This window comes from Piliocolobus tephrosceles, chromosome 16 (assembly GCF_002776525.5).
Source record: "Piliocolobus tephrosceles isolate RC106 chromosome 16, ASM277652v3, whole genome shotgun sequence".
NCBI classification, from domain to species: Eukaryota; Metazoa; Chordata; class Mammalia; order Primates; family Cercopithecidae; genus Piliocolobus; species Piliocolobus tephrosceles.
Genome location: NC_045449.1, coordinates 24,833,620 through 24,859,608, shown reverse-complemented (window position 1 = coordinate 24,859,608; position 25,989 = coordinate 24,833,620). Strand labels below are relative to the sequence as shown.

The following is a 25,989-nucleotide window of genomic DNA, read 5'->3' as shown; positions in this document are numbered from 1 at the left end:
TGCTCATTGGTCTAGAGAAAGAAGTCAGCCGGGAGGTGAACAGGCTGCTTCTGGGCTCCTTAGCAGAGGGCACTTCTCAGGCTGTGGACACTTCTGCTGACTGAGCTTTGTGGTGGTTTAATGGTTTAAAAAATACAAACCACAAACCAAAACAACTCCTTTTCTCTACCACATTTTCCACCCTGCATTTTTCCTAGTATATTTACTGGGGAAATGGTACTTTCTAACCTTTGTTTCTGAAAGAGGCCACAAGTAATATCCGGCTATAAGAGTATCTCTTCTTTTATCAGCAAATGGTTTATGAATGTAAATGTGTCCCCACCACATAGCCAGACTTTTGTGTTTCCTCTGGAGGAAAAAGAAGCCTCTTCCCAGATCACTGTTTCAAATGGCAGTCATAATTATAAGTGGTGGTTTTGGTTCCCTTCCTCTGCCCCCTTTTTTTTTTTTTAAAAAAACATCCAACCCATCCTGTTATCTGTCTTTCTAAATACATGCACTTAGAACACATGGTGTCTCTTGTCTCTTTGATTTAAACACACAAAATAGCTAGCCAAACATGGTAGTATGTACCTATAGTCTTAGCTACCCAGGGTGCTGAGGCAGGAGGATTGTTTGAGCCCAGGAGTTCAAGTCCGGCCTGGGCAAGATAGTGAGACTCCATCGCTGAAAAATAAATAAATAGAAGACACAAAATACATTATAAATGGACCCAACAAAAACTGGGTTCCTGTTTGTTGATATGGGATTTGTGAGCAGATGGAGTTGGTTTCAAAGTTAGGTACCTGAGCTAGACTAAATGCTATCTGTTGCTGAAACCATAACTACCTCCCAAGTCTCTTTGCCCGCAGAGTGCTCAGCTGGAGGAAGCTGAGCCCGATGAGAAAGACGGAATTTGAATTTAAGACCTGGGTTTGATGTCGGGTTTACTTACTGCCCTCCTGTCTTTGACAGTACTGTTGTGAGGATTAAAAGCAAAACCAGGATAGTGATGTGAAATTGCATTGTGAAGTGTAAAGTCCTCACAGGGTTTTGGGGTTATATATGTGTGCATTTTTTTGTTTTGTTTTCTAAAGTGTAATTCTTTTAGTAGATAATGAAATTGCATTGTTCCAAAATCAAAATATAAAAAGGTATATGAAAGAATTTTGTTTCCATCTCCGTCACTCTTCATTCCCCTGCCTCTCCCTTAGGTTATTATTTCTATTTCTGGTATGTCTTTCCTTGTTTTTTTAGTACTAACATTACACATATTTAAGTATATTATTGCCTCCTTTTCTTACACTAGTGGTAGCACACTAGGTCGCCTGCTCTGCATCTTGTTCTCACAGCGTATCTTGGGGACATTTCCTTATCAGTACATCAGTACAGCCTCATTATCTTCCATTGTCTGGATCTACCACAGTTTATGTAACCATTTCCCTTACTAATGGGACTTGGGTTGTTGCAGTCTTTTGCTATTACAAACAATATTGCGGTGGGTTATTATATATATGTACAGTGCTTAGAATAGTGCCTGGCACATCGTAAGTGCCAAATAAATATTAACTTTGTTGCACATAAATTCATATTGTATGCATGTAAGTATTGTGTATCTGTAGCATGAAGTCCCAGAAATGACATTGCTTAATGAAGAGGGTAAATGCATTTGTAATTTTTCTAGATACTGAAAAGGACAGATCTAACACCTCTGGACACCATTCCATAGGCAGTGTGTCGTTTTGCACATTTGCAACATACCCTGTACAAATTCAAGGAAGTATTAGGTCATGCTTCACCCAGTGGATACCTAACAGAAGTGGTTGACAAATTATCACTACTTAATTATCTGTTGAAATTGTCTGGATTCATAGTTGGGGACTATGCCAAGGCCTTAGTGAGTAATGGAGTTTTTCGTTGAGAGTCTTGTTTCTGATGTTTTCTCATCAATTATCCTTCTTTTGTCTTGTATGTTTTTCATTATAATAGCAGAAAAATGTTTGTAAGCATAACACCAGTTAGAAACCAAAAAGAAAAAGATTAATAAATTTGACTTAATAAAAACAAAAATGGGCCCGGCACAAAGGCTTAACACCTGTAATCCCAGCACTTTGGGAGGCCGAGGCAGGTGGATCACCTGAGGTCAGGAGTTTGAGACCAGCCTGGCCAAAGTGGCGAAACCCCATCTCTACTAAAAATACAAAAAATTAGCCGGGCATGGTGGTGGACACCTGTATTCCCAGCTACTCAGGAGGCTGAGGCAGGAAAATCGCCTGAACCTGGGAGGCAGGGGTTGCAGTGAGCTGAGATCATGCCACTGCACTCCAGCCTGGGCTACAGAGCAAAACTCTGTCTCGAAACAACAACAGCAACAAATATTAGTAGGCTAGAAAATATAAACTAAATTAGAAGGCAAATTACATAATAAGAAAAAAATGTTTGCAACCAATATAAATATAGAGTGTACTGTAACTGATCACTATGAAAAAGAAAAAAGCTCCAATTTAAAATGTGCAGAGGGCTAGATATAGTGGCTCACACCTGTAACTCCAGAGGTTTGGGAGGCCATAACAGGAGGATTGCTTGAGCCCAGGAACTCAAGACCAGCCTGGGCAACATTGCAAGACCCCATCTCTACAAAAATTAAGAAAATTAACTGGATGAGGAGGCGCATGTTCGTAGTTCCAGCTACTTGGGAGGCTAAGGTGGGAGGATCACATGGCCACAGGAGTTTGAGGCTGCAGTGAGCTATGATTGTGTCACTCAGCCTGGGTAACACAGTGAGACAGAGTCTCACTCTGTCACCCAGGCTGGAGTCCAGTGGCACAATCTTGGCTCACTGCAGCCTCTGCCTGCCTGATTTAAGCAATTCTCCTGCCTCAGCCTCCCAAGTGACTGGGACTACAGGCACGTGCCACCATGCCCAGCTAATTTTATGTATTTTTAGTAGAGATGGGTTTTACCATGCTGGCCAGGCTGGTCTTGAACTTCTGACCTCGTGATCTGCCCGCCTCAGCCTCCCAAAGTGCTGGGATTACAGGCATGAGCCACCATGCCTAGCCAGACCTTGTCTGTTAAAAAAAAAAAAAAAAAATTGTGAACAGAGTTCTCAGACACTTTAGAAAGTAAAACTGTCAATAGCAAGCAAACACATAAAAGGAGAAAAGACTCAAATTGGATCCAAGAAGAAAGTTAGTAATTACGTATACCAGATATTGATTAGGATATAAGGAAATTTAATACAGTGAAGCATTGCTTAAGACAGGGATCTTTTCTGAGAAATGCATCATTAGGTGATTTTGTCATTGTATGGACATCATGGATTGTACTTACACAAACCTTGATGGTGTAGCCCATTGCCCCTAAGCTACAAACCTGTACAGCATGTTACTGTACTGAATACTCTAGGCAGTTGTAACATGGTGCTAAGTGCTATTTGTGTATCTAAACATAGAAAAGGTACAGCAAAAATACCTTATTATAATCTTACAGAACCACTATCATATATGTGGTTCATTGCTGACCAAAATGTCATTACGCAGTGCATGAATGTAGATGATTAAGAATGTGCACAAAGATTTACCTACAGAAATGTTTATAACAGTATTGTTTCTAAGCATGAAAAAACAGTCCGGATTCCAACAATAGGGGACTGATTAAATGTGTTTTGATTTAATAATGTAGATTCAGTACTTAAAAATTATGACATAGCCGGGCGCGGTGGCTCAAGCCTGTAATCCCAGCACTTTGGGAGGCCGAGACGGGTGGATCATGAGGTCAGGAGATCGAGACCATCCTGGCTAACACGGTGAAACCCTGTCTCTACTAAAAAATACAAAAAAACTAGCCGGGCGAGGTGGTGGGCACCTGTAGTCCCAGCTACTCGGGAGGCTGAGGCAGGAGAATGGCGTGAACCTGGGAGGCGGAGCTTGCAGTGAGCTGAGATCCGGCCACTGCACTCCAGCCTGGGCGACAGAGCGAGACTCCGTCTCAAAAAAAAAAAAAATCATGACGTAGATAGATGTATTTCATTATCAATAAGGAAAGAGATTAATTGGAAAACAGTATGTGTATTACTTTGTAATACAAGACCACCATGTAAGATGTCTCATTTTTATGAAATTTATAGCTTCTAGTACATGTGGAAACTTTATCAAGGATACATGTAAAATTTGACAGAGCTTGAACATGTGTCCCAAGGTGGTGGGATTGTAGGCAGTTTAAAAATTATTTGTCTTCTCTTTCTCCTCCTTTCATGTTTCCAGAATTTTTTATGATGAGTCTTTGGGTAATTTTTAAGGAGTTAAAAAGCAGTGTAACATTTCAGAAATTTTGGAGAGAAAATCTCCTATCCCATGGCATAAAATTCTCATGTTTTATTGCTGTTCATGGTTTTTTATCATGTACATCTATATTTGTAACGTAGTTGTAATTATACAGGATATGCCACTTTATTTTTATTACCTAAACATTTTTTCATGTTGCTACACAGTCTTTACAACTTCATTATAAGTGATTCCTGTTCTGTGAGGTGGTTTCTCCCTGATGATTAGGAAGCTTGAAATATAAGACAAGTGCCAATGAGACTTCTGCTTTCCTTTCTGGGAGCCTTTTTTCAACCTTGAGTTAACAACCGCTAGGTGAAAGATTGGCAGTGACTGAATGAAGGGGTTGGTAGTCCGGCTTCTTAGTTTCATGCTGCCAGACAGACCGTTAGAGCAGAACAGATACCTTCATTTTGTCGTAACTTTTTTAAAAATGGCAAAAAAATAACAGCCACATATAGTTTGTTAGTGAGATGAAATACCTCATAGAACAAGACAACAAAGAATATAAAATATTTCTAATATGTTAAAATATAAATATTTTATATTCTTTGTATTCTTTAGTCTGAAAGGCTTAAATCTTACATCTCTGGTGGAATTTCAGGAAAATAAAGAAGTTTTCTTAGGTAAAGCATCTTTTTTCCCTTAAACTAGCCCATGTGAAACTCTTCTGTTTCTGAATGAATTTCACCTAACCTGTCTACAGCTATATTCACAGACACTGTTTTTCCCTTTACAGACCGACCCTACCCTTTCTGTTACAAAATACAGAAACATTGCCAGTGTTTTTTGGTTGGTTGGTTGGTTTGAGGTGTTTTGTTTTGAGGACTGTTCACTTTTCTTTCTTTCTCATTGCATGTAAACAAGACATTAAAGTTTAAACAAAATTTAATTTCACCTTAGTTCCAAAAGCTGACTTTCTTTATCTATTTAGCTATTTGTTTCCCTCAGTGTAACCTTGGGATCCCTAGAGCAGGTTTTTATTTTGTTTTCTTTTCTTTTTCCCTTGGAATGCTTGTGTCTCATGGCCAGTGGGCCTAAGGGTTAGGAACTGTACCTTCCCACAAATGAAAAGTGCCACCCGAATCCTGCCTGAGCCAGTGCTTTGCTGCTTCCTACACAGATTTCAGACACGCTGATCCTAATCTTCTCAGTCAAACTCCAAGACACACAGTATCAACAGTTACGGCAGCCGCAAGTTCATTATCTACATAGGGCACAATTACTTGGCAGCTACCTAGACTGTGAGGATTTTGTGGGTCCCCAAAGAACTCATATCCTGAAGAGAGAGACTAATCAAGGTGGGTCCTCTTGGCAGGGACATTGAAAGGGTGGATTACAATTGATAGGAATTTTAATTTGTGAGGACTTAATCTGATATGCTTTTGGAACAAGATAGTGTAGATGTACTTATTGTCCATATTCTGGGAGCATTCTTTGAAGATTCATTTGATTGTATGGTGATAGTATTGTTGAAAGGACACAGAATTTTATTACATGAATCTGCTTCTATCCTTCACCTGCCTAACTGCCCAGGGCTACTGCAAGTGTTTATTCAGCCTGCATTGTGGTGAGGGAAGGGATGACTAATGTCTCAAACAGTGTGGTGTTCCCTAGTCTGCTCTCCTGCTTGCTGAAAGCTCCTTTTTGGGAAGGCAGATGCTGAGTTTTCAGGAAGCACTCACTTAGGATGCAGTGTTTTAGTTTTAAATATATGCACTAGTTGACCTTTGAGCGGACAGAACTTTTGTTGCCGGAACCTGGTGGCACTGGTGTGAGTGATGTTAATTAAGGGCCAGGTCCTGATACCAACAAAGCCAGGAAGTTTGGAATATATAATCAAGACAAGCCAGAAGTAGCACAGGCTGCAGAATGGGCCTGTACCCTCCTTCCGTCTCTCGTCTATTGAAAGTAGGGGCCCTGGGTCCAGGAGGCCAGCTTATCAAGAGACAAGGATGCATTCCTTTACCTGCCTTGGTCGGAGCACTTGAACACTTTTACAGAGCACTCCCAACCCCCACCATTCCCACCCCCAAGACAGGAGGATCTCATTCTGTTAAGGCTGGAGTGCAGTGGTGTGATGTTGGCTTACTGAAACCACAGGCTCAGGCCACCACACTGGCGAAATTTTTTTATTTATTTTTATTTTTATTTTTATTTTTATTTTTTTTTGATATTTTTTGTAGGGATGGGGTTTCGCCATGTTGCCCAGGCTGGTCTTGAACAACTGGGCTCAAGCAATCCACCTGCCTCGGCCTCCTAAAGTGCTGAGATTATAGGTGTGAGCCACTGCACCTGGCCTCCAGAGTGTTTTTGAGGGTAAATGTATGCTGTGCCACATCAGGATGATCTGTCTCTGACTTCTGTCAGAGGTGAAAAACAGGATTGGGCAGGGCCTAGATGACTTCACCAAATCAATTGTGTTTTCAGGTTAAATAATGCCCTTTGTCACACCATTTAGCACACAAAATTAGACTTACCACTATCGTTGCCTTTTAATTATTTAAACCAGTCTTGCCTCAAGAGCAGCAGTTCTCCCTAGGGCCCTTTCAGGGGGTGTGCAGGGTCTGCCCTTGAGCAACATATCTGTGTGAGGCTGGATTTCCTTCATCTGCTTCAACCAGAACAACATACTGCAACAGATTAAACACAGATGCAGATACCGGAATTCAGCTGTCTTCTACAAATCCAGATATTAAAATGTAAAACAATGCCACTTTTCTAACTAAAAATATTTTTTTACAGAATATAATTATTTTTTCCTTAAAATATATTGTTTATATTCATTTTCATACTTATTTTTAAATGAATTAATATTTTAAGCTTTCTGTTTTAGTTTCTGGTATAGTAAATAATGATAGATATTAGTCCACATAAAGAATGTTTTAGGTCCTTAATAATTTTAGGAATGTAAAGGGCAGGGCTTGAGGCCAAGAGGCTTGAGAACTGCTGCACTAGGGGACCCTCTTGGTAGAAACACCTACTTCTCCTTTCCCTGGGTCCTGTGTAGTGGGAAATGGTATAGCACAGGTCTAGGTTGATACAAACTTTCAGAGAAAAATGGCTCCAGTGTTTACTGTAAAGCAAGTATCAGATACAGTCAGATGACAGTCGTGGTGCTGATGGCCATTGCTAGTCCGGGTAGCCCTTGGATGTGTGTGCCTGCATTGCTCTTGGTTCAGTACACATCGTTTGCTCTGTGTTCTGTGGCCCAGCAGCCCATTCTTGTTAAATATATGGACTTCAGTCTCTCACTTTAATTTTGCTCTTCTTATTAGCAATGGCTTGGGTAAAGCATTTTTTTCCCATTTAAGTTTTTTTGGAGATCTGTTCCTGAAAGAACAGATTCGTTTGTTTTTGTTTTTTTAACTTTCAATCGTTTTGGGGGAACAGGTGGGTTTTGGTTACATGGATAAGTTGTTTAGTGGTGATTTCTGGGACTTTGGTGCACCCGGCACCTGAGCAGTGTACACTGGTATGTTGTCTTTGTTTTATCCCTCCACCCCTGCCACTCTTCCATCCTGAGTGCCCAGAGTCCATTATATCATTCTTAGGCCTTTGCATCCTCATGGCTTCGCTCCAGCTTATATAAGTGAGAACATATGATATTTGGTTTTCCATTCCTGAGTTACTTCATTTAGAATCATGGTCTCCAGCTCCATCCAAGTTGCTACAAAATACATTATTTTTTTCCTTTTTATGGCTGAGTGTAATATTCCACAATATGTAAATGTCACATTTTCTTTATCCACTCGTTGGTTGAGGGGCACTTAGGTTGGGTCCATGTTTTTGCAATTGTGAATTGTGCTGCTGTAAGCATGCGTGTGTGCATGTGTCTTTTTCATTTAATGACCTCTTTTCCTTTGGGTAAATACCCAGTAGAGGGATTGCTGGATCGAATGGTAGATCGTTAGTTCTTTAAGAAATCTCCATACTGTTTTCCTTAGTGTTTGTACTAGTTTATATTCCCACCAGCAGTGTAAAAGTGTTCCCTTTTCACCACATCCACGCCAACATCTGTAATTTTTTTGCTTTTTAATTATGGCCATTCTTGCAGGAGTAAGGAGTAAGGTATCACATTGTGGTTTTAATTTGCATTTCTCTGATAATTAGTGATATTGAGCATTTTTTCATGTGTTTGTTGGCTATTTGTGTATCTTCTTTTTCAGATTGTCTATTCACGTCCTTTTTCCATTTTTTGATGGGATTTTTTTTTTCTTACCAATTTGTTTGAGTTCCTTGTAGACTCTGGGTGTTAGTCCTTTGTCGAATTCATGGTTTGTGAAGATTTTCTACCACTCTGTGGGTTGTCTGTTTACACTGCTATTTCTCTTGCTGTGCAGAAGGCTTTTAGTTTAATTAGGTCCCATTTATTTATGTTTTTGTTGCATTTGCTTTTGGGGTCTTAGTCGTGAATTCTTTGCCTAAGCCAATGTCTAGAAGAGTTTTTCCAGTGTTATCTTCTAGAACTTGTATTGGTTTCAGGTTTTAGATTTCAGCCTTTGACCATCCTGAGTTGATTTTTGTGTAAGGTGAGAGATGAGGATCTGGTTTCTGAAGGGGAATTTGTGTTGGCCTAGTGGAGCCTGAGATGCAGGTTAATCCTCCTTATGGAAGACGACGATTACTAGGATGGGTACCCGATGACACCACACTTTTTCTCTCAGCTGAGCTCTCAACCTTAAATGGGGCATTAGTGCCAGGACACCTCTCTATAGTCCTAACCCACTGGAGAGGCCTTCCTAAGGAGAACAGGTTAAGCAGATGTCTCACTCTTCTAGTTCTGCCTGATCCTCATCATAGATTTCCTCCTAGGAAAGCAAGGACTGTTTGATCATTTTACTCCAACAGTATCATCTGCAAATAAGTGCGTATCTAGGAATGATGACATGACCCTATCAAAATGCTCACAGCAGCCTACCTGATTGTTGTAGGAGTGTGTGATAGAAAGGAATGGGGGAGAGCTGCCATTGACACTGGTAGGATAAGAAGGGAAATGGGGTGCTTGCCCTTCTGACCCTAGATTTATGCCCTAGGTGTGGCTGTATGAATGAGAAGTTTTTCTGCCTCCCTACTAGTATACAGGTAATCACTCACCATCACCAAGGCAGCTGAGGAAGAGAGCAGCAGCACAGGATCTGGTGTTAGCCTTGGGTCCAAGGCTCAGCTCCAAACCTCACCATGTGACCTAGGCACATCACCTAGTTACTCCAAGACCCAGTTTTCTAATTTTTCTAAAAATAGAGCCATGCCTGTCCTGTCTGCTTCACAGAATTGCTAATAAGGTTTAAATTAAATGAAATTTACAGATGGGAAAGCTGAAAAATATGTATGAATATCAGTTTTGTAAAAGGTTTATCCTACAAAAAGGGTTTCTGCTCTTTGCCCCTTGCCCTCTGTACTCCTAAGTCTTCTGTTTTTTTCTCCAGGTTACCTGTGCATGACAGATGAGTGGTTCTCTGAGTATGTCTACGAAGTGGTGGTGGACAGGAAGCATGTCCCTGAAGAGGTGCTAGCTGTGTTAGAGCAGGAACCCATTGTCCTGCCAGCGTGGGACCCCATGGGAGCTTTGGCTGAGTGATACTGCCTCCAGCTCTTTCCTCCTTCCATGGAACCTGACGTAGCTGCAAAGGACAGATCCAGGGACTGAAGCCAAAGTTATGCAAGGGACTATGTGTTGCCACAGTCAGATTTCCAGTCTCCACCAGGAACCTCTTTGGGAAGTGTGGTTTATGCTGAAACAGAATACTCTTAAAGAAAAAAAGGAGGGGGAAAGACCAGGTCATACTCCCTACTCTCCTCATCTCTAACAGCTCAGGATCTCTTAGCATTTTAATCAGATGTAATTGTTTGTCTTTAACTGTCAAAAAGTTTGGTTCTGTGTCTGTGTTTTAATAAGACGAGAGGATGAGCGATTGAGGTGTATGGAGAGAAAACAGACCTAATGCTCCTTGTTCCTAGAGTAGAGTGGAGGGAGGGTGGCCTAAGAATTGAGCTCTCGGAACTGCATGCTGCTGGACAGTATCACTGTCTTTCTTAGATGGCAGTCACTGAATTCCATTTTTTCAAGGTAATTTCTGGTGCCTCTAATAGCCCAAGAATGGGAGGTTGATCGGGTCTGACATGATTCCTTCCTGTTCTGAACTGTGGGGTGCACATCTCTGCTTGCGTCGGGTTTGAGTAGAGGCTTAGAGACAGTTGGGTGAGAACAACCAAAATCTTATGGTCTCAGTTACAATCATTAGGGGGAGCTCTAGCCAAATGGTTTAACTTCTGCCTTTGGAACTGGGGATTGGGTGGGCAGGAAAAGGTGATATCCATTCTTTCTGATAACTAGATGGTGCTGAGAAGCTTTTGAATAAAAACTTTGCTAAATGAAAATAAGCTGATTTATGTGATCTGTCTAAGAAGTGTTTGTTTAACTACAAAAGAAAGCAGCCAGGTGGCTGGCTCATGTTCTTGAAAGTGAAAAAACAGGAACAGGGCTTCCCTCCTCATCTTCTCTGCAAGATGTGTGCTCTTGCCCAGACTGCCGATTCTCACCGGCATCTGCAAAGGGCTTCCAAGTGCCTATTTAAGGACTGTTCCCTACCATGTAAATGTTCTATCCGGATCCAGGGTCCCTGCAAGGGTGGGGAGTGAGGCTCTGTTGGGCCCAGCCTTAGAATAGGTCAGTAAGTTACCTTACTGAGATTGGCCCACCCTTTCAAGAACAAGGGTGAAATAGAAGACATTTTCACAAAAAAACTGAGTTTGCCCCAACAGAAGGGAAGTGATCATATGGAAGGGTTGAAATGTATCAAGGAATGTAGAATAAAGAACATGATTGTTATGTGGATCAGCTACACAAAAAGCAACTGTAGATGAGTCTTACAGGGTTTGAAAAAAGGTGAAACTAAAATCCATGAAGGTAGCAGATAACTAGGGAGGGGAGGTAATAGGAATGAACATATTCTAAGATCCTTGTGTCTTTCAGGAAGAAGATAAATACATTGTTTAACTTCAGACTTTGGTATGTAAACGTGTGCCAAAAACTTCTGTAGTATCTACTAAAAATAAGCAGAGGATACAGTTTCCAGTCAAGAATAAATAGAATGGAAAAATGCAATCAGTCCATAAGAAGACAAGATAGGGTAGAGAAGGAAAAGGCAGGACAAATAGAGCATCCAAAATAAGATACTAGAGAGGGCCGGGCACGGTGGCTCAAGCCTGTAATCCCAGCATTTTGGGAGGCCGAGACGGGCGGATCACAAGGTCAGGAGATCGAGACCATCCTGGCTAACACGGTGAAACCCCGTCTCTACTAAAATATACAAAAAAAAAACTAGCCGGGCGAGGTGGCGGGCGCCTGTAGTCCCAGCTACTCGGGAGGCTGAGGCAGGAGAATGGCGTAAACCTGGGAGGCGGAGCTTGCAGTGAGCTGAGATCCGGCCACTGCACTCCAGCCTGGGTGACAGAGCCAGACTCCGTCTCAAAAAAAAAAAAGATACTAGAGAGAAATCTAAATGTGCCAATAATTATATGTAAATGGACTAAATGTTCCAGAAAGAAAAAAAGAATGCCACACTGGATTTTTAAAAGAAATCCAACCATATGTGATGACAAGAGAGACACATAGGCAACCTAGAATATAAGAAAGGATAGAAAAGATACATCAGGCAGACACTAACCAAAATAAAACTGAGAAGTTATATTCATAACCCACAAAATTAAGGCCACTCTGAATAACGAAACAGACGGTCTAATTCCAGGGTATGCTATTTGCATAACTGTAATGTGAATGTCCTCCCTAGAGCTGTGGAACACCGCAGCCCTGGAAACAGGCTTTAAGACAAAAAGCATTACTACAGATAGAACCACTACATAATGATACGCTTACCCAGTTCTTCAGAAACACATAAAGATTCTAAGTTACATACCTAATAACATTGCCTCAAAATATGTAAAACAAAAACAGCTGTATGGAAAAATAAGAAATCCAGCATCATAGTGGGGGATTTTAATATACTTCACATAGACCAAGCAACAAAAAATTCAGGTAAGTATGTAAGAGATGTAAGCATTTAGCGAGTTTGGTAAAATGGACATGTGTAGAAGACCACATCTTCATCCTGAAAGCTCAGATGTGTGGAAACCAATGACCGAGCATCAACCTGTTAAAAAAAAAAAATGCATCTAACAACTGCACTTTCATGTTGATCACATATGGAACTTTTTCAAAAATTGACCACACACTGGACAGTAGAGTCAACCTCAACAAATTTGAAAAGGTTGTTGCCACGTAGACCACACTCCAACCACAGTGCAATTAAGTTAGAAACCAAAATTAAAAGATTACAAGATGACCTCTGTATGTTTAGAAATTAAAACTCATGGGTCCAAGAAGAAATCATAATCATGAAGGAAATTTAACCTAAACAATAATAAAAATATGTAAAAATGAGGGATGCAGCTACAACAGTAATTTTAAAATTTTGCAGCATTAAATTAATGTATTAAGATTACAGAATTTTATAGTTCTTAATAATAGAAGAATGTAAATTCTAAATCTAAATATAAAAATGCTAGGATGTAATAAAGGCTGAAAATTGAGCTAAACATCTTTCAAGAAATTAGAACAGCAAAATAAACCTAAAGAAAGTAGATATGCACAGAAATTAAGCATAGCATCAACAAAGCCAGAAGAAGTTGGTTCTTTTAAAGAAAAGTTGACAAATATTTTTTAGGTACACATGGAATTAAAAGGGTATTATAGATGCTGCAAATATTAGAAAACTAGAAAATACCCTCAAAGCAACAGTAAAAGGGATTTGTTTAGAGGACAAATCCACAAGCTCGGGAAGACCAGGAGAGGAGTCCATGAAATATTTAAACCCAGAAAGCAGATGGAGACCTTGGAAGATTTAGCAGAGCTGAAAAACGTGAATTTCACTGAGCCCTGGTGGAGAAAGCCAGTGATAACAGTTTACAGTGCATCGTCCCCCGAAAAGCACAGATACGGTAGCAACAGAAAGCATGACTTCCCGAATTGGGTGTGAAGGGAGGGTTACCAAAGAGTTGAATGTCCGTTGGGTCCCCTTCCTATACCCACCAGCTTGATGACTGCCCTTCCTCCGTTCATCAGCCCATTAGAGAAAAAGTGTAGTCTGGGCGTCGGGTGAACCCCCAAGGGGAGTCAATGAGCATTTACATTCTGAATCTTCTTGCCATCCTTGGCTCCTAGAACTCTAGTAGCCAGGAAGTTGGAAGTCTTCTCGGGAGCAACTTGATTAGCTCAATAGGCAAGATGTAAAAAATGACTTTATGGCCTAAAGAATGATTTTACGAGGCTGATAGAACCCTGATAAGGATAGTGGAAAAAATACATGTAAACCTCACCCATAAACATAGATGCAAAGTCCTAAACCAAATGCAGCAATATGTAAAAAAGATAATCTTCATTACCAAATACTTAATAAAATCCATTTTTCCAATGAAATGAGGATCCAGAGGGGAGAATTGAAGCATGGTGGGTGTATCTTCTCTGCTAAACAATCAGGGAAATGGGATGAAGTTGTAGCTCGAGGTCTCAGTTGGAAGAAACTGCTAATATTTGGGTGACGAATGAGGAAATGGGAGGGCATGGGGTTGTCTTTTGCTTTAACTCCGAATCTTATAGTGTCACCAGAGGAGAGCTTCATGGCTGTGGCCTCTGGGAAGCCCTGGCCTGAGTAATGGTGACCCTACATGTCCAAGAAGCCAAGACACGATAATGAGACATGCCTTCAGGATATGGTGTGGCCCCATGTGCTTGCCTTGGCTTGTCCTTAAAGAGCAACTTAATTCTAATTTGCTGTTGGCGGCACCAGGGCACTTGTACTTGAAGTCCCGTTCCTCCAGTGTGCGGGTGGGCACCACTGCCCGCTGTGGCTCTGGTTAGTCATTTGTTAAGTTAGATTCCACTTTTTAAAGTAATTCCAGATGAGCATGGTCATACTTAGGACAAGTTGTTCAGAACCGTTGTTGATACTCATGAAGCCAGTGCTTCCTTCTTGGGGTCTGTGACACAAATGGGTTGAAAACTAGGATTAAACTGGCCTGGGTTTTTCTGTTTTTCAAACTCCCAAGTCCTTTCCACGTTATTGCAGAGGGAAAGGAAATAGGGAGGGAATGTTCAGTTCACACCAGCTGCAGCTATTTTGTCTTTGTTTGTTTTGTGTTTTGAGTCTCATTCTGTCACCCAAGCTGGAGTGCAGAGTGCAGAAGCACGATCTCGGCTCACTGCAGCCTCCACTTCCTAGGTTCAAGCAGTTCTCCCACCTTAGCCTCCAGAGTAGCTGGGATTACAGACGGGCACCGTCACGGCTAATTTTTTTTTTTTTTTTTTTTTTTAGTACAGACAAGGTTTCACCATGTTGACCAGGCTGGTCTTGAACTCCTGGCCTCAATTGATCTCCCCTCCTAGGCCTCCCAAAGTGCTGGGATTACAAGCATGAGCCACCACATCAGTTATTTGGAAAGAGGATTGTGTGCAGATGGGAAGCCCTCCACATCTTCTTTCCCGGATATTGTTTGAATACTCACTGCTTTCCCTCTTGCTGACTCCTCTAGAAAAACTCTAGTTTGGTAGCACATCTTGAAGTGGACAGAATGAGTTCTGGAGCCATCTTTCAGGCTACCCCATGACAGCTGTTTGGTTTTTAAACATCAGCTGCTGTGCAGAAGGCTAGGGCAACCGAGGAAGGGTGGCCATTTGGTGGAGTACGGAGGGTGCTTGACTTAGAATTGCAGCATCCCTATATCTCACCTGGCGGAGACCTTATGGGTTAACCTAGTCCAAAATTCTCCACAACGAGTACGTCTTTTAAGTTCTACTTGCACACATTGAATGACGGGAACACACAGCCTCTCATTGTGGCCCCTGCCCTCCTGTCCACAGTCGACTTACTCCCCTTGTACACTCTGCTTCAGCCAACCACTGACCACCTCCCACCCTGTCCCGCACTTTGTCCCTCAGACACACCGTGCTCATCTCCACCTCCTTGCTGTTCCTCCTTGCTGTTCCTTCTACCTAAAGCTCTTCCCTCAGGTCTCTGCATGGCTGGCTTCTCATTTGGGTCACACCTTCAGTGTCAAGGCCATCTCTGATCACCTTATCCAGGGAGCCAACTTCCTCCTCCCCCTGCCTCTGCCACCTCCATGCTGTTACAGGGTCTATTTTATTCACAGCACTTACCACTTTCTGGAGGTACCGATGTATTTATATGTGTATTGTCTGTTTTCCCCAAAGTCAGTTACTCCCTGTTCACTCCCGGGGGCGGGAACCTTGTCCTGCTAGTGACTGTATTCTCAGTGCCTGGCTCATAAGAAATATAGGGTAGGCTGACACTGAGCACACCCTCCATTCTGACAGCTATAATTAATGAACAGTCTTTACATAGACCTGAAGTCAGCTTCACTATAACTTGCTCAGTAGGGACAACTAGAACGAGAACAAAGCCCCCGGAGGTCTTTGTATTCCAACATTTCACATTAAGGTCTCAATTTCATTTCATGGAGGTGCGTGGCAGCGGGGAGAATAGGTAGGGAGAGAACAACAGAGGCTTACCTGGCTTCCTCACTGCTTGAACCTTGTTTCAAATCAGCCCAACACAATGGGAAGACCAGGGCCTTTGGACTCAGATATGCTGGCCTTGCCACTTGGCAAGCATATAAGTGCTTACACCTGGCAAGCCTGTATAAATGTGGAGAAACTACTTAACCTCTCAGAGCCTCCATTTCCGTACTTCCTTTGTTGAAAAACAATATTAAAATTTATTCACTTTGTGAGGCCAAGATGGGCGGATCACAAGGTGAAGAGATTGAGATCATATGGCCAACATGGTGAAACCCCATCTCTACTAAAAATACAAAAATTAGCTGGGTGTGGTGTTGCACACCTGTAGTCCCAGCTACTCAGGAGGCTGAGGCAGGAGAATCGCTTGAACCCAGGAGGCAGAGGTTTCAGTGAGCTGAGATCACGCCACTGCACTCCAGCCTGAATGACAGAGCGAGACTCCATCTCAAAAAAAAAAAATTATTAAACATGAGAACTCAGCCTGAAAAGGAGGAAAACCATAATTTAGTTTTTGATAACATATATAGTTATCCAAAAATAATAATACCAGTTTATATTGCATATTTCCCATATGGTAGAAAAAGGACAGAAGATAATTCATATAACGTACCCAGCAGAGGCTCAATAAATGGCAGCTTTTATTAAAAACAGTTCTCATGGAGCTTCTTCAATGTGTCCAGTGTTGTGGGAGCCCCTCTAGGAGTTGAAACAATTCGCTTCTCTCCAACCAAATTAGCATTTACTTGGGAAAATAACATGTTTATGCATGAACCAGTTGAAAAAGAAGGTGACTTTATATGAGAGAGGTCTTCCAGTAAACTCCGTAATAATTGTGAAAGGGCTTGAAGTTGGAGAAGGAAACGTGCTGACTGGTTTTAAAGTAACTTCAACCCACAGTGAACACAGACGTCAAGGGTGAGGGTGATCAGCTCACCAAGAAGAAACTAAGGGAAGCCCTTCCTAGATGGAGAGACACAAGTTACCCTGAAGTTTGCTGAGAGGAAGAAGAGCCAAAGAGAGGGTGAGTGTCTTATAAACTTGAGCAAGAGAAAGAAAAATGGAAATGGGATACAGGAGAGAGGATTGGCTTCAGGAGCTGGGAGCAGAGGGCTTGAGTTCTAAGAGTAGGTCTAACTCTTTGATCAGGTCTTGAGCAAAGCCTTGGACTTCACCTCTTGGCTCCCAGCATCTTTGCTAATAAATAGGTAAAAAAAATGTACTCCTTAAGTGAACAGCACTGGTGATGTGTAATGTGGCAACATTTGTGGGGTAGTGCGTCTGCTGTAACATGGAGCTGAGCCCCTTTGAACTCCCTAGGGCTCGTACCTCCTTTGTGAGACGCCCGAGGCTCCTTAGAACATCTTTTTTTCTTCGTCTTCTCCTCTTTTCTTTCTTTTCCCTCCCTTTCACCCTTACCCCTTTCTTTCTTTGCCTTTTATAATTTAAAAAAATGCTTTTCTGAAAAAGTTTCATAAAAATATCACCTGCACATGGCAAATATGTAAATAGTACAGCAGGGTAGATGTTGACAAAGGGGATTTCCTTCCACCCTAATATCCTCTCCTTCCAAGGCACCTACTGTTCCCAGTCTCTTCTGTGCACTTACAGATTTCAATACACATATCAGCCCCTATGCCTTGCCCTCAACAAATTGGAGTAACACCTGTTCTGTGCATTTTATTTTCCTCCATTTATAATAAATCTTGAGAACTTCCCCAGATCAGCCCATAGAAAACTGCCTTACTCTTTTTACCTGCTGCATGATACTCCATTGGTGGATATGCCCCTGGGGCCCTGGTTTTATGGCACGAAGTCTGGTAAGACTCAGAGGCATTTTCCAAGCCCTTCATTGCCAGTGTGTACATTTATGGAGGCTGCTGTGCGCCCACGCAGTGATAGGTGTTGAGGCATGGAGACAGGCAGCAAGCACCCTGTCCCTTGGGAACCCAGAGTCTAGGAAATTCGGAGAGGGACCAATGTGCTCCAACAGCTCTGTGTGTGTACAGGGCGGTGGGGCCCTCCCTGGTTCTCTGTGCTTCTGGCGTCAACATCTCCACCAAGGTGGAAGGGAAAACAGCTGCGCTCCGGAGTGTGGCCCTGGCTGATGGAGTCAGGGAAGGGAATCCTCTAGGGAGGAAGTAGAAATCATACACCCTTAAGGAATTCATTCATTCACCCACCACTTCTGCTGCCCACCTCCCCCCTCCACCTTCCCCTGCCACCCCCGGCCCACGCCTAGTTTATAAGACAGAAGAAAAAAAAAAAAACAAAAAAGTAAAAAAAAAAAAAAAAAGTAAGATAAATAGCCAGATGACCTTGGCACCACTCGGTCCTGGTGGTTAAAAAATAATAATAATAATATAATAATAATATGATCAACCCCTGACCTAAACTACTTGTGTTATCTGTAAATTCCAGGCATTGTATGAGGAAGCATTGCAAAACTTTCTGTTCTGTTAGCTGATGGATGTAGCCCCCAGCCACGTTCTCCACGCTTGCTCGATCTATCACGACCCTTTCACATGTGCCCCTTAGAGTTGTAAGCCCTTAAAAGGGCCAGGAATTTCTTTTTCAGGGAGTTCAGTTCTTGAGATGTGAGTCCGCTGATGCTCCCAGCTGAATAAAGCCACTTCCTTCTTCAACCCGGTGTCTGAGGGGTCTTGTCTGTGGCTTGTCCTGCTACACCCTGGCTCACAGAGATTGCAGCTAGATTGTGGGGTAGTCCCAGTATCTGTAAAGTCTGGGGGTCACCTACACCTTGATTTCTCCTCATGTGTGAGTGTCCTTCAAGCTGGGCCTTTCCATATCAGCCGAGACTCCCACCTTTCCCCCTCTTTTAGAAAAAATTCTCCATGAAGTCTGAATATACAATGAGTTAAGCAAGGGTAGCAATGGAAACTTACATCGACGCTAATCTGAAAAAGACTTCCTGATTTTAAACAATTATGACTGTGCCTCTCAATGGGGTTGTGGAAGCAGCAGGGGCGCCCCTGGTGAAGACTGAGGGGGTTAATTATGGGCCTTAGATAGAAAGCGCTTTAAAAGTCTTAGTTATTGTTATTGGCATTGGCATTTGCCCAGCAAATGCTTCTGGGAGGGTTTGGGGTGCTATCATAGAGTGGGTGGTGTGGTGAGGCTGCTGCCATAACACGTGATAAGAGGTAACGGGAGTTCAAGTGGAGAGGACAGTGCGGCTGGGGAGAGGGAGGTGGGAGACCGGGTGATGGGGTGCCAGGAGGAGGGTTTAGCAAAGGCAGAAGGCTCTGAAGGAATATGGGGGGAAGGAGCTAGGAAAAGTGATCAATGACAAGATGAACCTACTTCCAAACGTTTCTGGCCTTCCTAGGGCCGAACCTGATCTGTTCCTCTCCCACACCCCCCGCATTCCCAAAGGGACCTTGCTTGGAGTTCCCTTTAGCTTGCTTCATCTGGATGGGGGGGCCTGCTAGGGGCTCTCATGGAGACCTCTGTAGAGAGGAGCCCAAGGTTCCCAGTGGTAGCAAGTCCTGCCTTGGAGGTGCCACTGAACATGAATGAATGTAGAGTCACCAAAACCAGGTCCCAGGAAAAACTGGGGGTGTCGGGGAGGTGCTGGTGGGAGTGGAGCAGGACGACACTCTAAGGACAGAATACTGTCAGCATTTTCCTGGGCCTGAAGAAAAGCCCACAAGGAGGGGTGGGCCTCCTTCTTCCTTTATTGTATAAACAGGGCAGAGGCAGGACAGACAGATGGCACCAAAGGCTTCCGGAGGGAGATCCCGGGATTCTCATGGTTGGGTCCTGGCTGTCTCCACAGAGAACTCACTGCTGGCCTTTGAGACTCCCAGTAAGTGGGTTTTCTTGGCGGTGTTTGGGGCAGGTGTAAATATTTATGTGCTCCTTACCTCTCAAAGCGAAAGCCTACGTTTATTCTGAGCCCCAGAGCAGCTTCTAAGCCCCACTATTTATGGGTTCAAGCAGGTGAACAAAGAAAAATATTGCTGTGCGGTGATCGCCTGGCAGCCTCTTCCCAGCTGCCCAGGACCTGTCGCCCTTGACATCTCCATGGCTGTCCCTATACATCACCAGCACCAAGCTTCGCAGGTGCCTGCTGGGTTTCTGGCTTGCATCCCTTCCCCGCCACCGCTGACACCTGCATTCACATTCTAAGGAACCCCAACCACCACGATGCTCCCCGCTGTTACCTGCAGCGCACGCAGGTCATAGATATGAGATCATTCCCCGAAACACTGCTTCCCTCCTGCCACGCTCAGGGCTCCCCCTTGCCTTCCACGCCCAGGATAGGGTCTCCCAGCCTCCCCAGGTCTCTGGAGCAACAGAGGTTGTGACTTCCTCATGCGGTCAGGCTCAGGCTGGGAAGGAGCGGCCCAGAGGCGGGGGAGGCTCGGGTGCGGGCTGCCCCTTCCCGGGCGGTGGACGCTGGAACCTGTCCACCTGAATTGGAGGCGGGGAGCGGCAGTCGACTGACCGCCTGGCAGGGGAGCACGGTGCGGGTTCAGAAGGAGGGAGTGGGAGGTCGGAGAAGGACAAGGCGCTTGTGGCGATGAGTATCAGAAGGCAGAGCAGGGCTGCTCCAGTGGGGAGAAGGGCTGGCTCTGTGGAGGTGAGGACCTGCAGGTGGGCCTGTCCTTTCTGTGGGATGGTGCCCAGGGCAGGAGAAAGAGAAACACCTGTTTAAAGAGAGGGGGAGGGTCTGGACCAATTGTGTGCGGACTCTGCCAGGGAGGCAGGGGGAATCAGGGTGGGGCCGTCTGTGTAATTCTAATGTCGTTTGCTAATGGTGGGTGCCTGCAGCCAGGGAGCAAGAGGGGAGGAGATGGGATCACCCGGCCAGATAGAGGATGGGTCGAAGGCCCCCTTGGAGGAAGGGCCCAGCGCACAGGGCCTGCAAGGAGTTGGTCCCTTCCCCACCAACAGCTGGGCAGTGCCCACCGAGATCATCCTCCCTACTTCACAGACAGAGACACAAAGGCCAGACAGCTTGAGGTTAAGGAGCTCGGCCAAGCCCACACGACTGTACAGGGTGGGGGCCGGGATTTGACCCAGGTCCACGGGGTGCCCACTCTCTAGGCAGCGCCATAGAACAGGGCAGTGCCATAGGGAGGGGCTGCGCGCTGGGCAGGAATGGATGTTCGGCTAGAAAGAGTCTAGAAGGAAGGCCAGGAGTGATGAGGACAAGTTCACCAGACTCCACAGTTAAGAAGTATCAAGTCACACTGGACAGATCTAGTCTTGGTGGCCAAGCGCTAAAGTCTCCCCTGCTGCCGTCCTCCGCTGGCGCCTCTTCCCAGCGCCCTTGCCCCCCTCCTTTGGCCCTCCTGGAAATAGCACCTCTCGTTTTTTGTTGCCCTTGCCTATACGGCACAAACATGCTCATTTAAGAACGAGAAGTGGAACGTGGGAGGCAGCAGACAACTGTGTTCATCTGAAAGGAGGAGCCCCCACCCCCATGCAGGCGCTGCCCCTGGGGATGAAATTCCCAAGCTTGTTGGGGAATCCCCCGCCTGGCATTGCCGCTCCGAATGCCAGCACCTAACCCCCTAATGTCCCTGCTGCAGCCCTCCCAGCATCTCCCTGTACCCCTCCTAGGATCTCCCCTGCACCCCCCATAATCCTCCCTGCACCCCTTGCGGCATCCCCCCTGCACCCCCAGCATCCCCCCTGCAGCCCTTTCAGCATCCCCCTGCATCCCTCCCAGGATCTCCCTTGCACCCCCATTATCTCCCCTGCACCCCTCGCAGCATCCCCCCTCACCTCCTTTATCCCCCCTGCACCCCTTGCGGCATCCCCCCTGCACCCCCCAGTATTCCCCCTGCAGCTCCCCCAGCATCTCCCCCGCACCCCTCAGCATCCCCCCTGCAGCCTTTCCAGCATCCCCCTGCATCCCTCCCAGGATCTCCCCTGCAACCTCATTATCCCCTCTGCACCCCTCGCAGCATCCCCCTGCACCCCCATTATCCCCCCTGCACCCCTCGCGGCATCCCCCCTGCACCCCTCCAGCATTCCCCTTGCACCCTCCCAGTATCCCCCTGCATCCCGGGCTCCAAGCCTCCCGCCCACCTTGCGGTCCCCGCCCTGGCGTCTAGGTGGCACCAGAATCCTGTGCGGACTCCTCCCGCTGGGTGCCGCCCTCGCTTGCCCGTGGTTGTCCAGCTCAGTCCCTCTAGACGCTCAGCCCAACCGGCCGCACAGTTTTCAGGGGTCAGTTCCTCCAAGTACAAGGGGCTGTGGCTTCTCTGGAGCTGCAAACTTGTTACTGCTATTTCCTTTCAGTCTTCTACTTCCTATCGTTCCTGGCCTCTTCTTGGGGAGCGGTAGAGCCTTCTCTTCTCCGCCTCAGGGACAACCCAAAGCAAGCACTGCATGTGCCCTTTTTAAAGTTTTAAATAATTTTAGCAAAAAGGGTATTAACATTAAATCCATTTTTAAACTTTTTGAAAAAAAGTATCAAAATAACATGCACATGGTTCAAAACAATAGGCTCCTGTTGGGCGCTTTCAGATAATTCAAATCGTCACCCAGGTTTGAGTGCAGTGGCTCCATCACGGCTCACTGCAGCCTCGACCTCCTGGGCTCAGCTGATCCTCCACCTCAGCCTCCTGAGTAGCTGGGACCACAGGTGTGGGCAACCACGCCCGGTTAATTAAAAAAGAATTTTTTTTTTCTAGAGATAGGGTCTTGCTGTGTTGCCCAGGCTGGTCTCGAATTCCTGGGCTCAAGCGATCCTCCCGCCTCAGCCTCCCAAAGCACTGTGCTCCGTTTTGACGCAGCTTTGAACAGTAGCTGGTTAACAAAATGAGAACCAGCTCTTCATTCCTTCATTGTGGAAGTCTTTATTGTGAGACTCTGGGGACAGAGAGGAATTAGACAAGGGCCTCTAAGTTGAGCTCACATCCCAGCAGTCAGATAAACGCATGGGTACCAAGGACCGTTAACGTCCCGGGAAGAAAGAGCAGGTTTCGGGATGGGGGCGATGGGGAGGTGTCGGAGGTCAAGAGGAAGCGGCACCAACAGACCCCTCTGTGCCGTCCTGGGGGAGGGGGGCGGCAGGGGAGGCGCATATCCCATGCCCCGTTGTGCAGCCTCCCCCCTCCCACAAAGTTAAAGAGCAGGAAAGTCGGGATTCCTCGCTCGGCCCTGCCCTGTCTGCTGCTCCGCGCTCCGCTCCTCCCTGTAAGCGTGTGTGTGTCGGGGGTCCCTCCCCTCCTGGCGCTGGGGTCGGGCGCGCACTCCGCCCAGTAGCGCGGCCCCTCCCGGACGAGCGCAACCCCATCCAGCGGGACCGCCGAGCCGCGGCCGCGGGGAAGCATTAAGTTTATTCGCCTCAAAGTGACGCAAAAATTCTTCAAGAGCTCTTTGGCGGCGGCTATCTAGAGATCAGACCATGTGAGGGGCCGCGGGTACAAATACGGCCGCGAGGGCGCCCCTCCTCACAGCCAGCGCTGCCCGGTGCCTCGAGGGCGCGAGGCCCGCCCACCTCCCCAGCCTGGGACCAGCCTCCACGCACAGCCCTGCAGGTAGGTCCGCTTTTCCTCTCCACCTCGAACCCACGTTTCTTTCCAGAACTTCTTCCCCGCCTCAGGGAGGGGGAGAGAACCGCTGCGCCTCACCGCCCGGCGAGGAGGCGAGGAGGCGAGGACGTGCATGCGCCCCAGCGGTGGGCGCCGGATCCTGACCCTGCGCCCTCCAAGCTCCGCAAGAGCTAGAGCTGAAGCGGACCGGCCGGGTCGGGGATGAGGAACGTGGAGTGCTCGAAGGAGCCTGGGGGGCGGGCGTAAGGAGCTCCTTTGTTGTTGCAGTGGCTTTGCAACCTCTTGAGGACCCGCGAAAGACCCCTTAAAGAGGGTCTTGAGCAAAGTGCTGTCCTGCGCTTTGGGAAAAGTTGCTTTCGTTTCAACCCATGGTTTAGGTTTGATCTTTACTTTGCTGTCATCGCGTGCAGGTGGCTTTATGCAAAGGGAGAGTTCTGGTTGACACAAATGCCCAGATAGCTAGAGAAATCTGAGTGGCGCTGAAGTGGGCCCAGTCTCCGCGCGCTTGGGTGGTTTCACTGTCAGAGCTGAGGCGCGCTCAGACATCTCACAGGGCATTCAGAATTTATGTGAAACTCCAACTGCAATGACTGTGCTGCGTGGTTGAAGGGTATAACCATCATTTGCTTGAAAATTGTGTACATTCAAATTTGTTCTTGGAAAAAAAAACTCTCTGGAGCTCGAGAGTGGATTTGGGTCTTGGGCTAAGGAGCAGATTTTCTTCTGAACTGGGGCTTTTGCATATTGAATTGTTCCTTTTCCATTTGGGACTCTGAGGAATTTGAGAGGGGTAGAATTTCTGAATCAGACATTACAAAGGCTTTGTGTATGTATTTTTACAATCAGTTTTGTCCAGAAAAGTGAACCAGGTCAATGGATTATTTATGAGCCTGCTAGCTAACTCTTCATAGGAAGACGAGATCAAATATTTAATGTGTTTTGCCTTCAGTTACGTAGGAAAAATGTCTAAGAAGGTGACATTGGGACTTGTGTTTAGTGAAACAGAGAACTGTGGGCAGCGTCAGTGTTGGGTTTTTAGGAACGCAGGGAGCACACAGCTTTGACTGTTTGTCCCATTACTTGCTTCTGTGTGAAGCCACTGAGGCCCCAGGGTTTGGGTTTTCCTACCACGCACTCGGGTTGCAGTGACCGTTCCAACATGGATGAGTGAGAGGCAGGTTCTTATGAGGTTTGTGTAAATTGAGCAAGCCACTTGGGGCATGGGCTTTTCTATTTTCTTTCTTTCTTTTTCCCACTAAAGAACAGATTGGAACTGCTTCACAGTTAATCAAAAGTTCCCTCAACACTCTGGTAATCCATCTAAGACCTCTCAGAGATGTAACCACTAACACAGATATTCAAACACATTTCTTCCGATCTGGTTGTTTAAGAAATATATATGTACTCGGAGTGGGATAGAGGGAATAATGTTGATGTTTTAATGGAATCCGAAAGACCTCAGAAATTCCTCTTGGGGGATGTTTAGAGTCGTCTGAGCATTCTGATGAAACTTGGAGAGGCATGTTGAAGAGTTTTGCAAATGGGTGAGGTGCCTGAGGAATGGGGATGCTTGGCTGGAGGGGGGATTAGGAGCATGGATCAGTCTCTTTCTTTTTTTTTTTTTTTTTTTTGAGACGGAGTCTCGCTCTGTCACCCAGGCTGGAGTGCAGTGGCGCAATCTCGGCTCACTGCAAGCTCCGCCTCCCGGGTTTACGCCATTCTCCTGCCTCAGCCTCCCGAGTAGCTGGGATTACAGGCGCCCGCCATCTCGCCCGGCTAGTTTTTTGTATTTTTTAGTAGAGACGGGGTTTCACCGTGTTAGCCAGGATGGTCTCGATCTCATGACCTCGTGATCCACCCGTCTCGGCCTCCCAAAGTGCTGGGATTACAGGCTTGAGCCACCGCGCCCGGCCGGATCAGTCTCTTTTTTACAGCAGGTACTTGCTTCCCAAACACCCTGGATGTCCCCTGCCAAACAGAAACACAGGTAACTCCAGACATTAAGCCAATACATGGCAGCGCCTTCTGCTTCCTACTTGTGGGATGAATGGTATAATTGGACAGAACATAGAAGGCAGAGTTTCCTGAAGAAGCTTAATTTTAATTTGGCTTCATGAATCAACAGGATATGGTCATGACTTGACTTTTTCTAAAGATGTCTGGACAGTCAGAGCAAACATTATAGTCATTTTGGGTTGTTGTTGAGAAGGTAACTCAGACCTTAGTTATTCCCAGTAACACATCAGCTCCTCGTGGTCCTCAGCTCTAAATGAGGGGCTATGGGGAGGCCTGCCTAACACGATGTCCGAGTCCCCTCCAACTCACTCTGCAACCGTGACCCTAACCTCTCCACTTTAAGAAAACACGAGTTGAAATGATGGTGCAAAAATGCTGGAGGGCTGGTACTCTCTACCCAGAGATCACCTTCAAATCAGGGTCTCCTGGGGATCCCCTCGGGTTTCACTCTAAGGCAGAGGCTGTGCACACTCTGACACACGTAAGTGAGTTAAGCCCCGCACCTTAACCACATCCAACCAACAGGGGCCCAATAACCCCC

General features: G+C 45.6%; 2 protein-coding genes across 2 annotated transcripts in view; both read left to right on the top strand.

Moving 5' to 3' along the window:
• Positions 1 to 10,682, top strand: part of BLMH (bleomycin hydrolase) — a 48,258-nt gene extending 37,576 nt beyond the window's left edge. The window contains exon 12 of the mRNA XM_023183851.3: positions 9,734 to 10,682. Coding sequence (XP_023039619.1) covers positions 9,734 to 9,885 — 152 coding nt within the window. The 3' untranslated portion in view covers positions 9,886 to 10,682. The remainder of the gene's footprint in view (positions 1 to 9,733) is intronic.
• Positions 10,683 to 23,331: 12,649 nt separating this feature from the next.
• The window catches only part of SLC6A4 (solute carrier family 6 member 4), a 39,656-nt gene continuing 36,998 nt past the window's right edge, over positions 23,332 to 25,989 (top strand). Inside the window, exon 1 of the mRNA XM_023183878.2 lies at positions 23,332 to 23,417. The gene's annotated coding sequence lies outside the window, so the exon portion shown is untranslated. The remainder of the gene's footprint in view (positions 23,418 to 25,989) is intronic.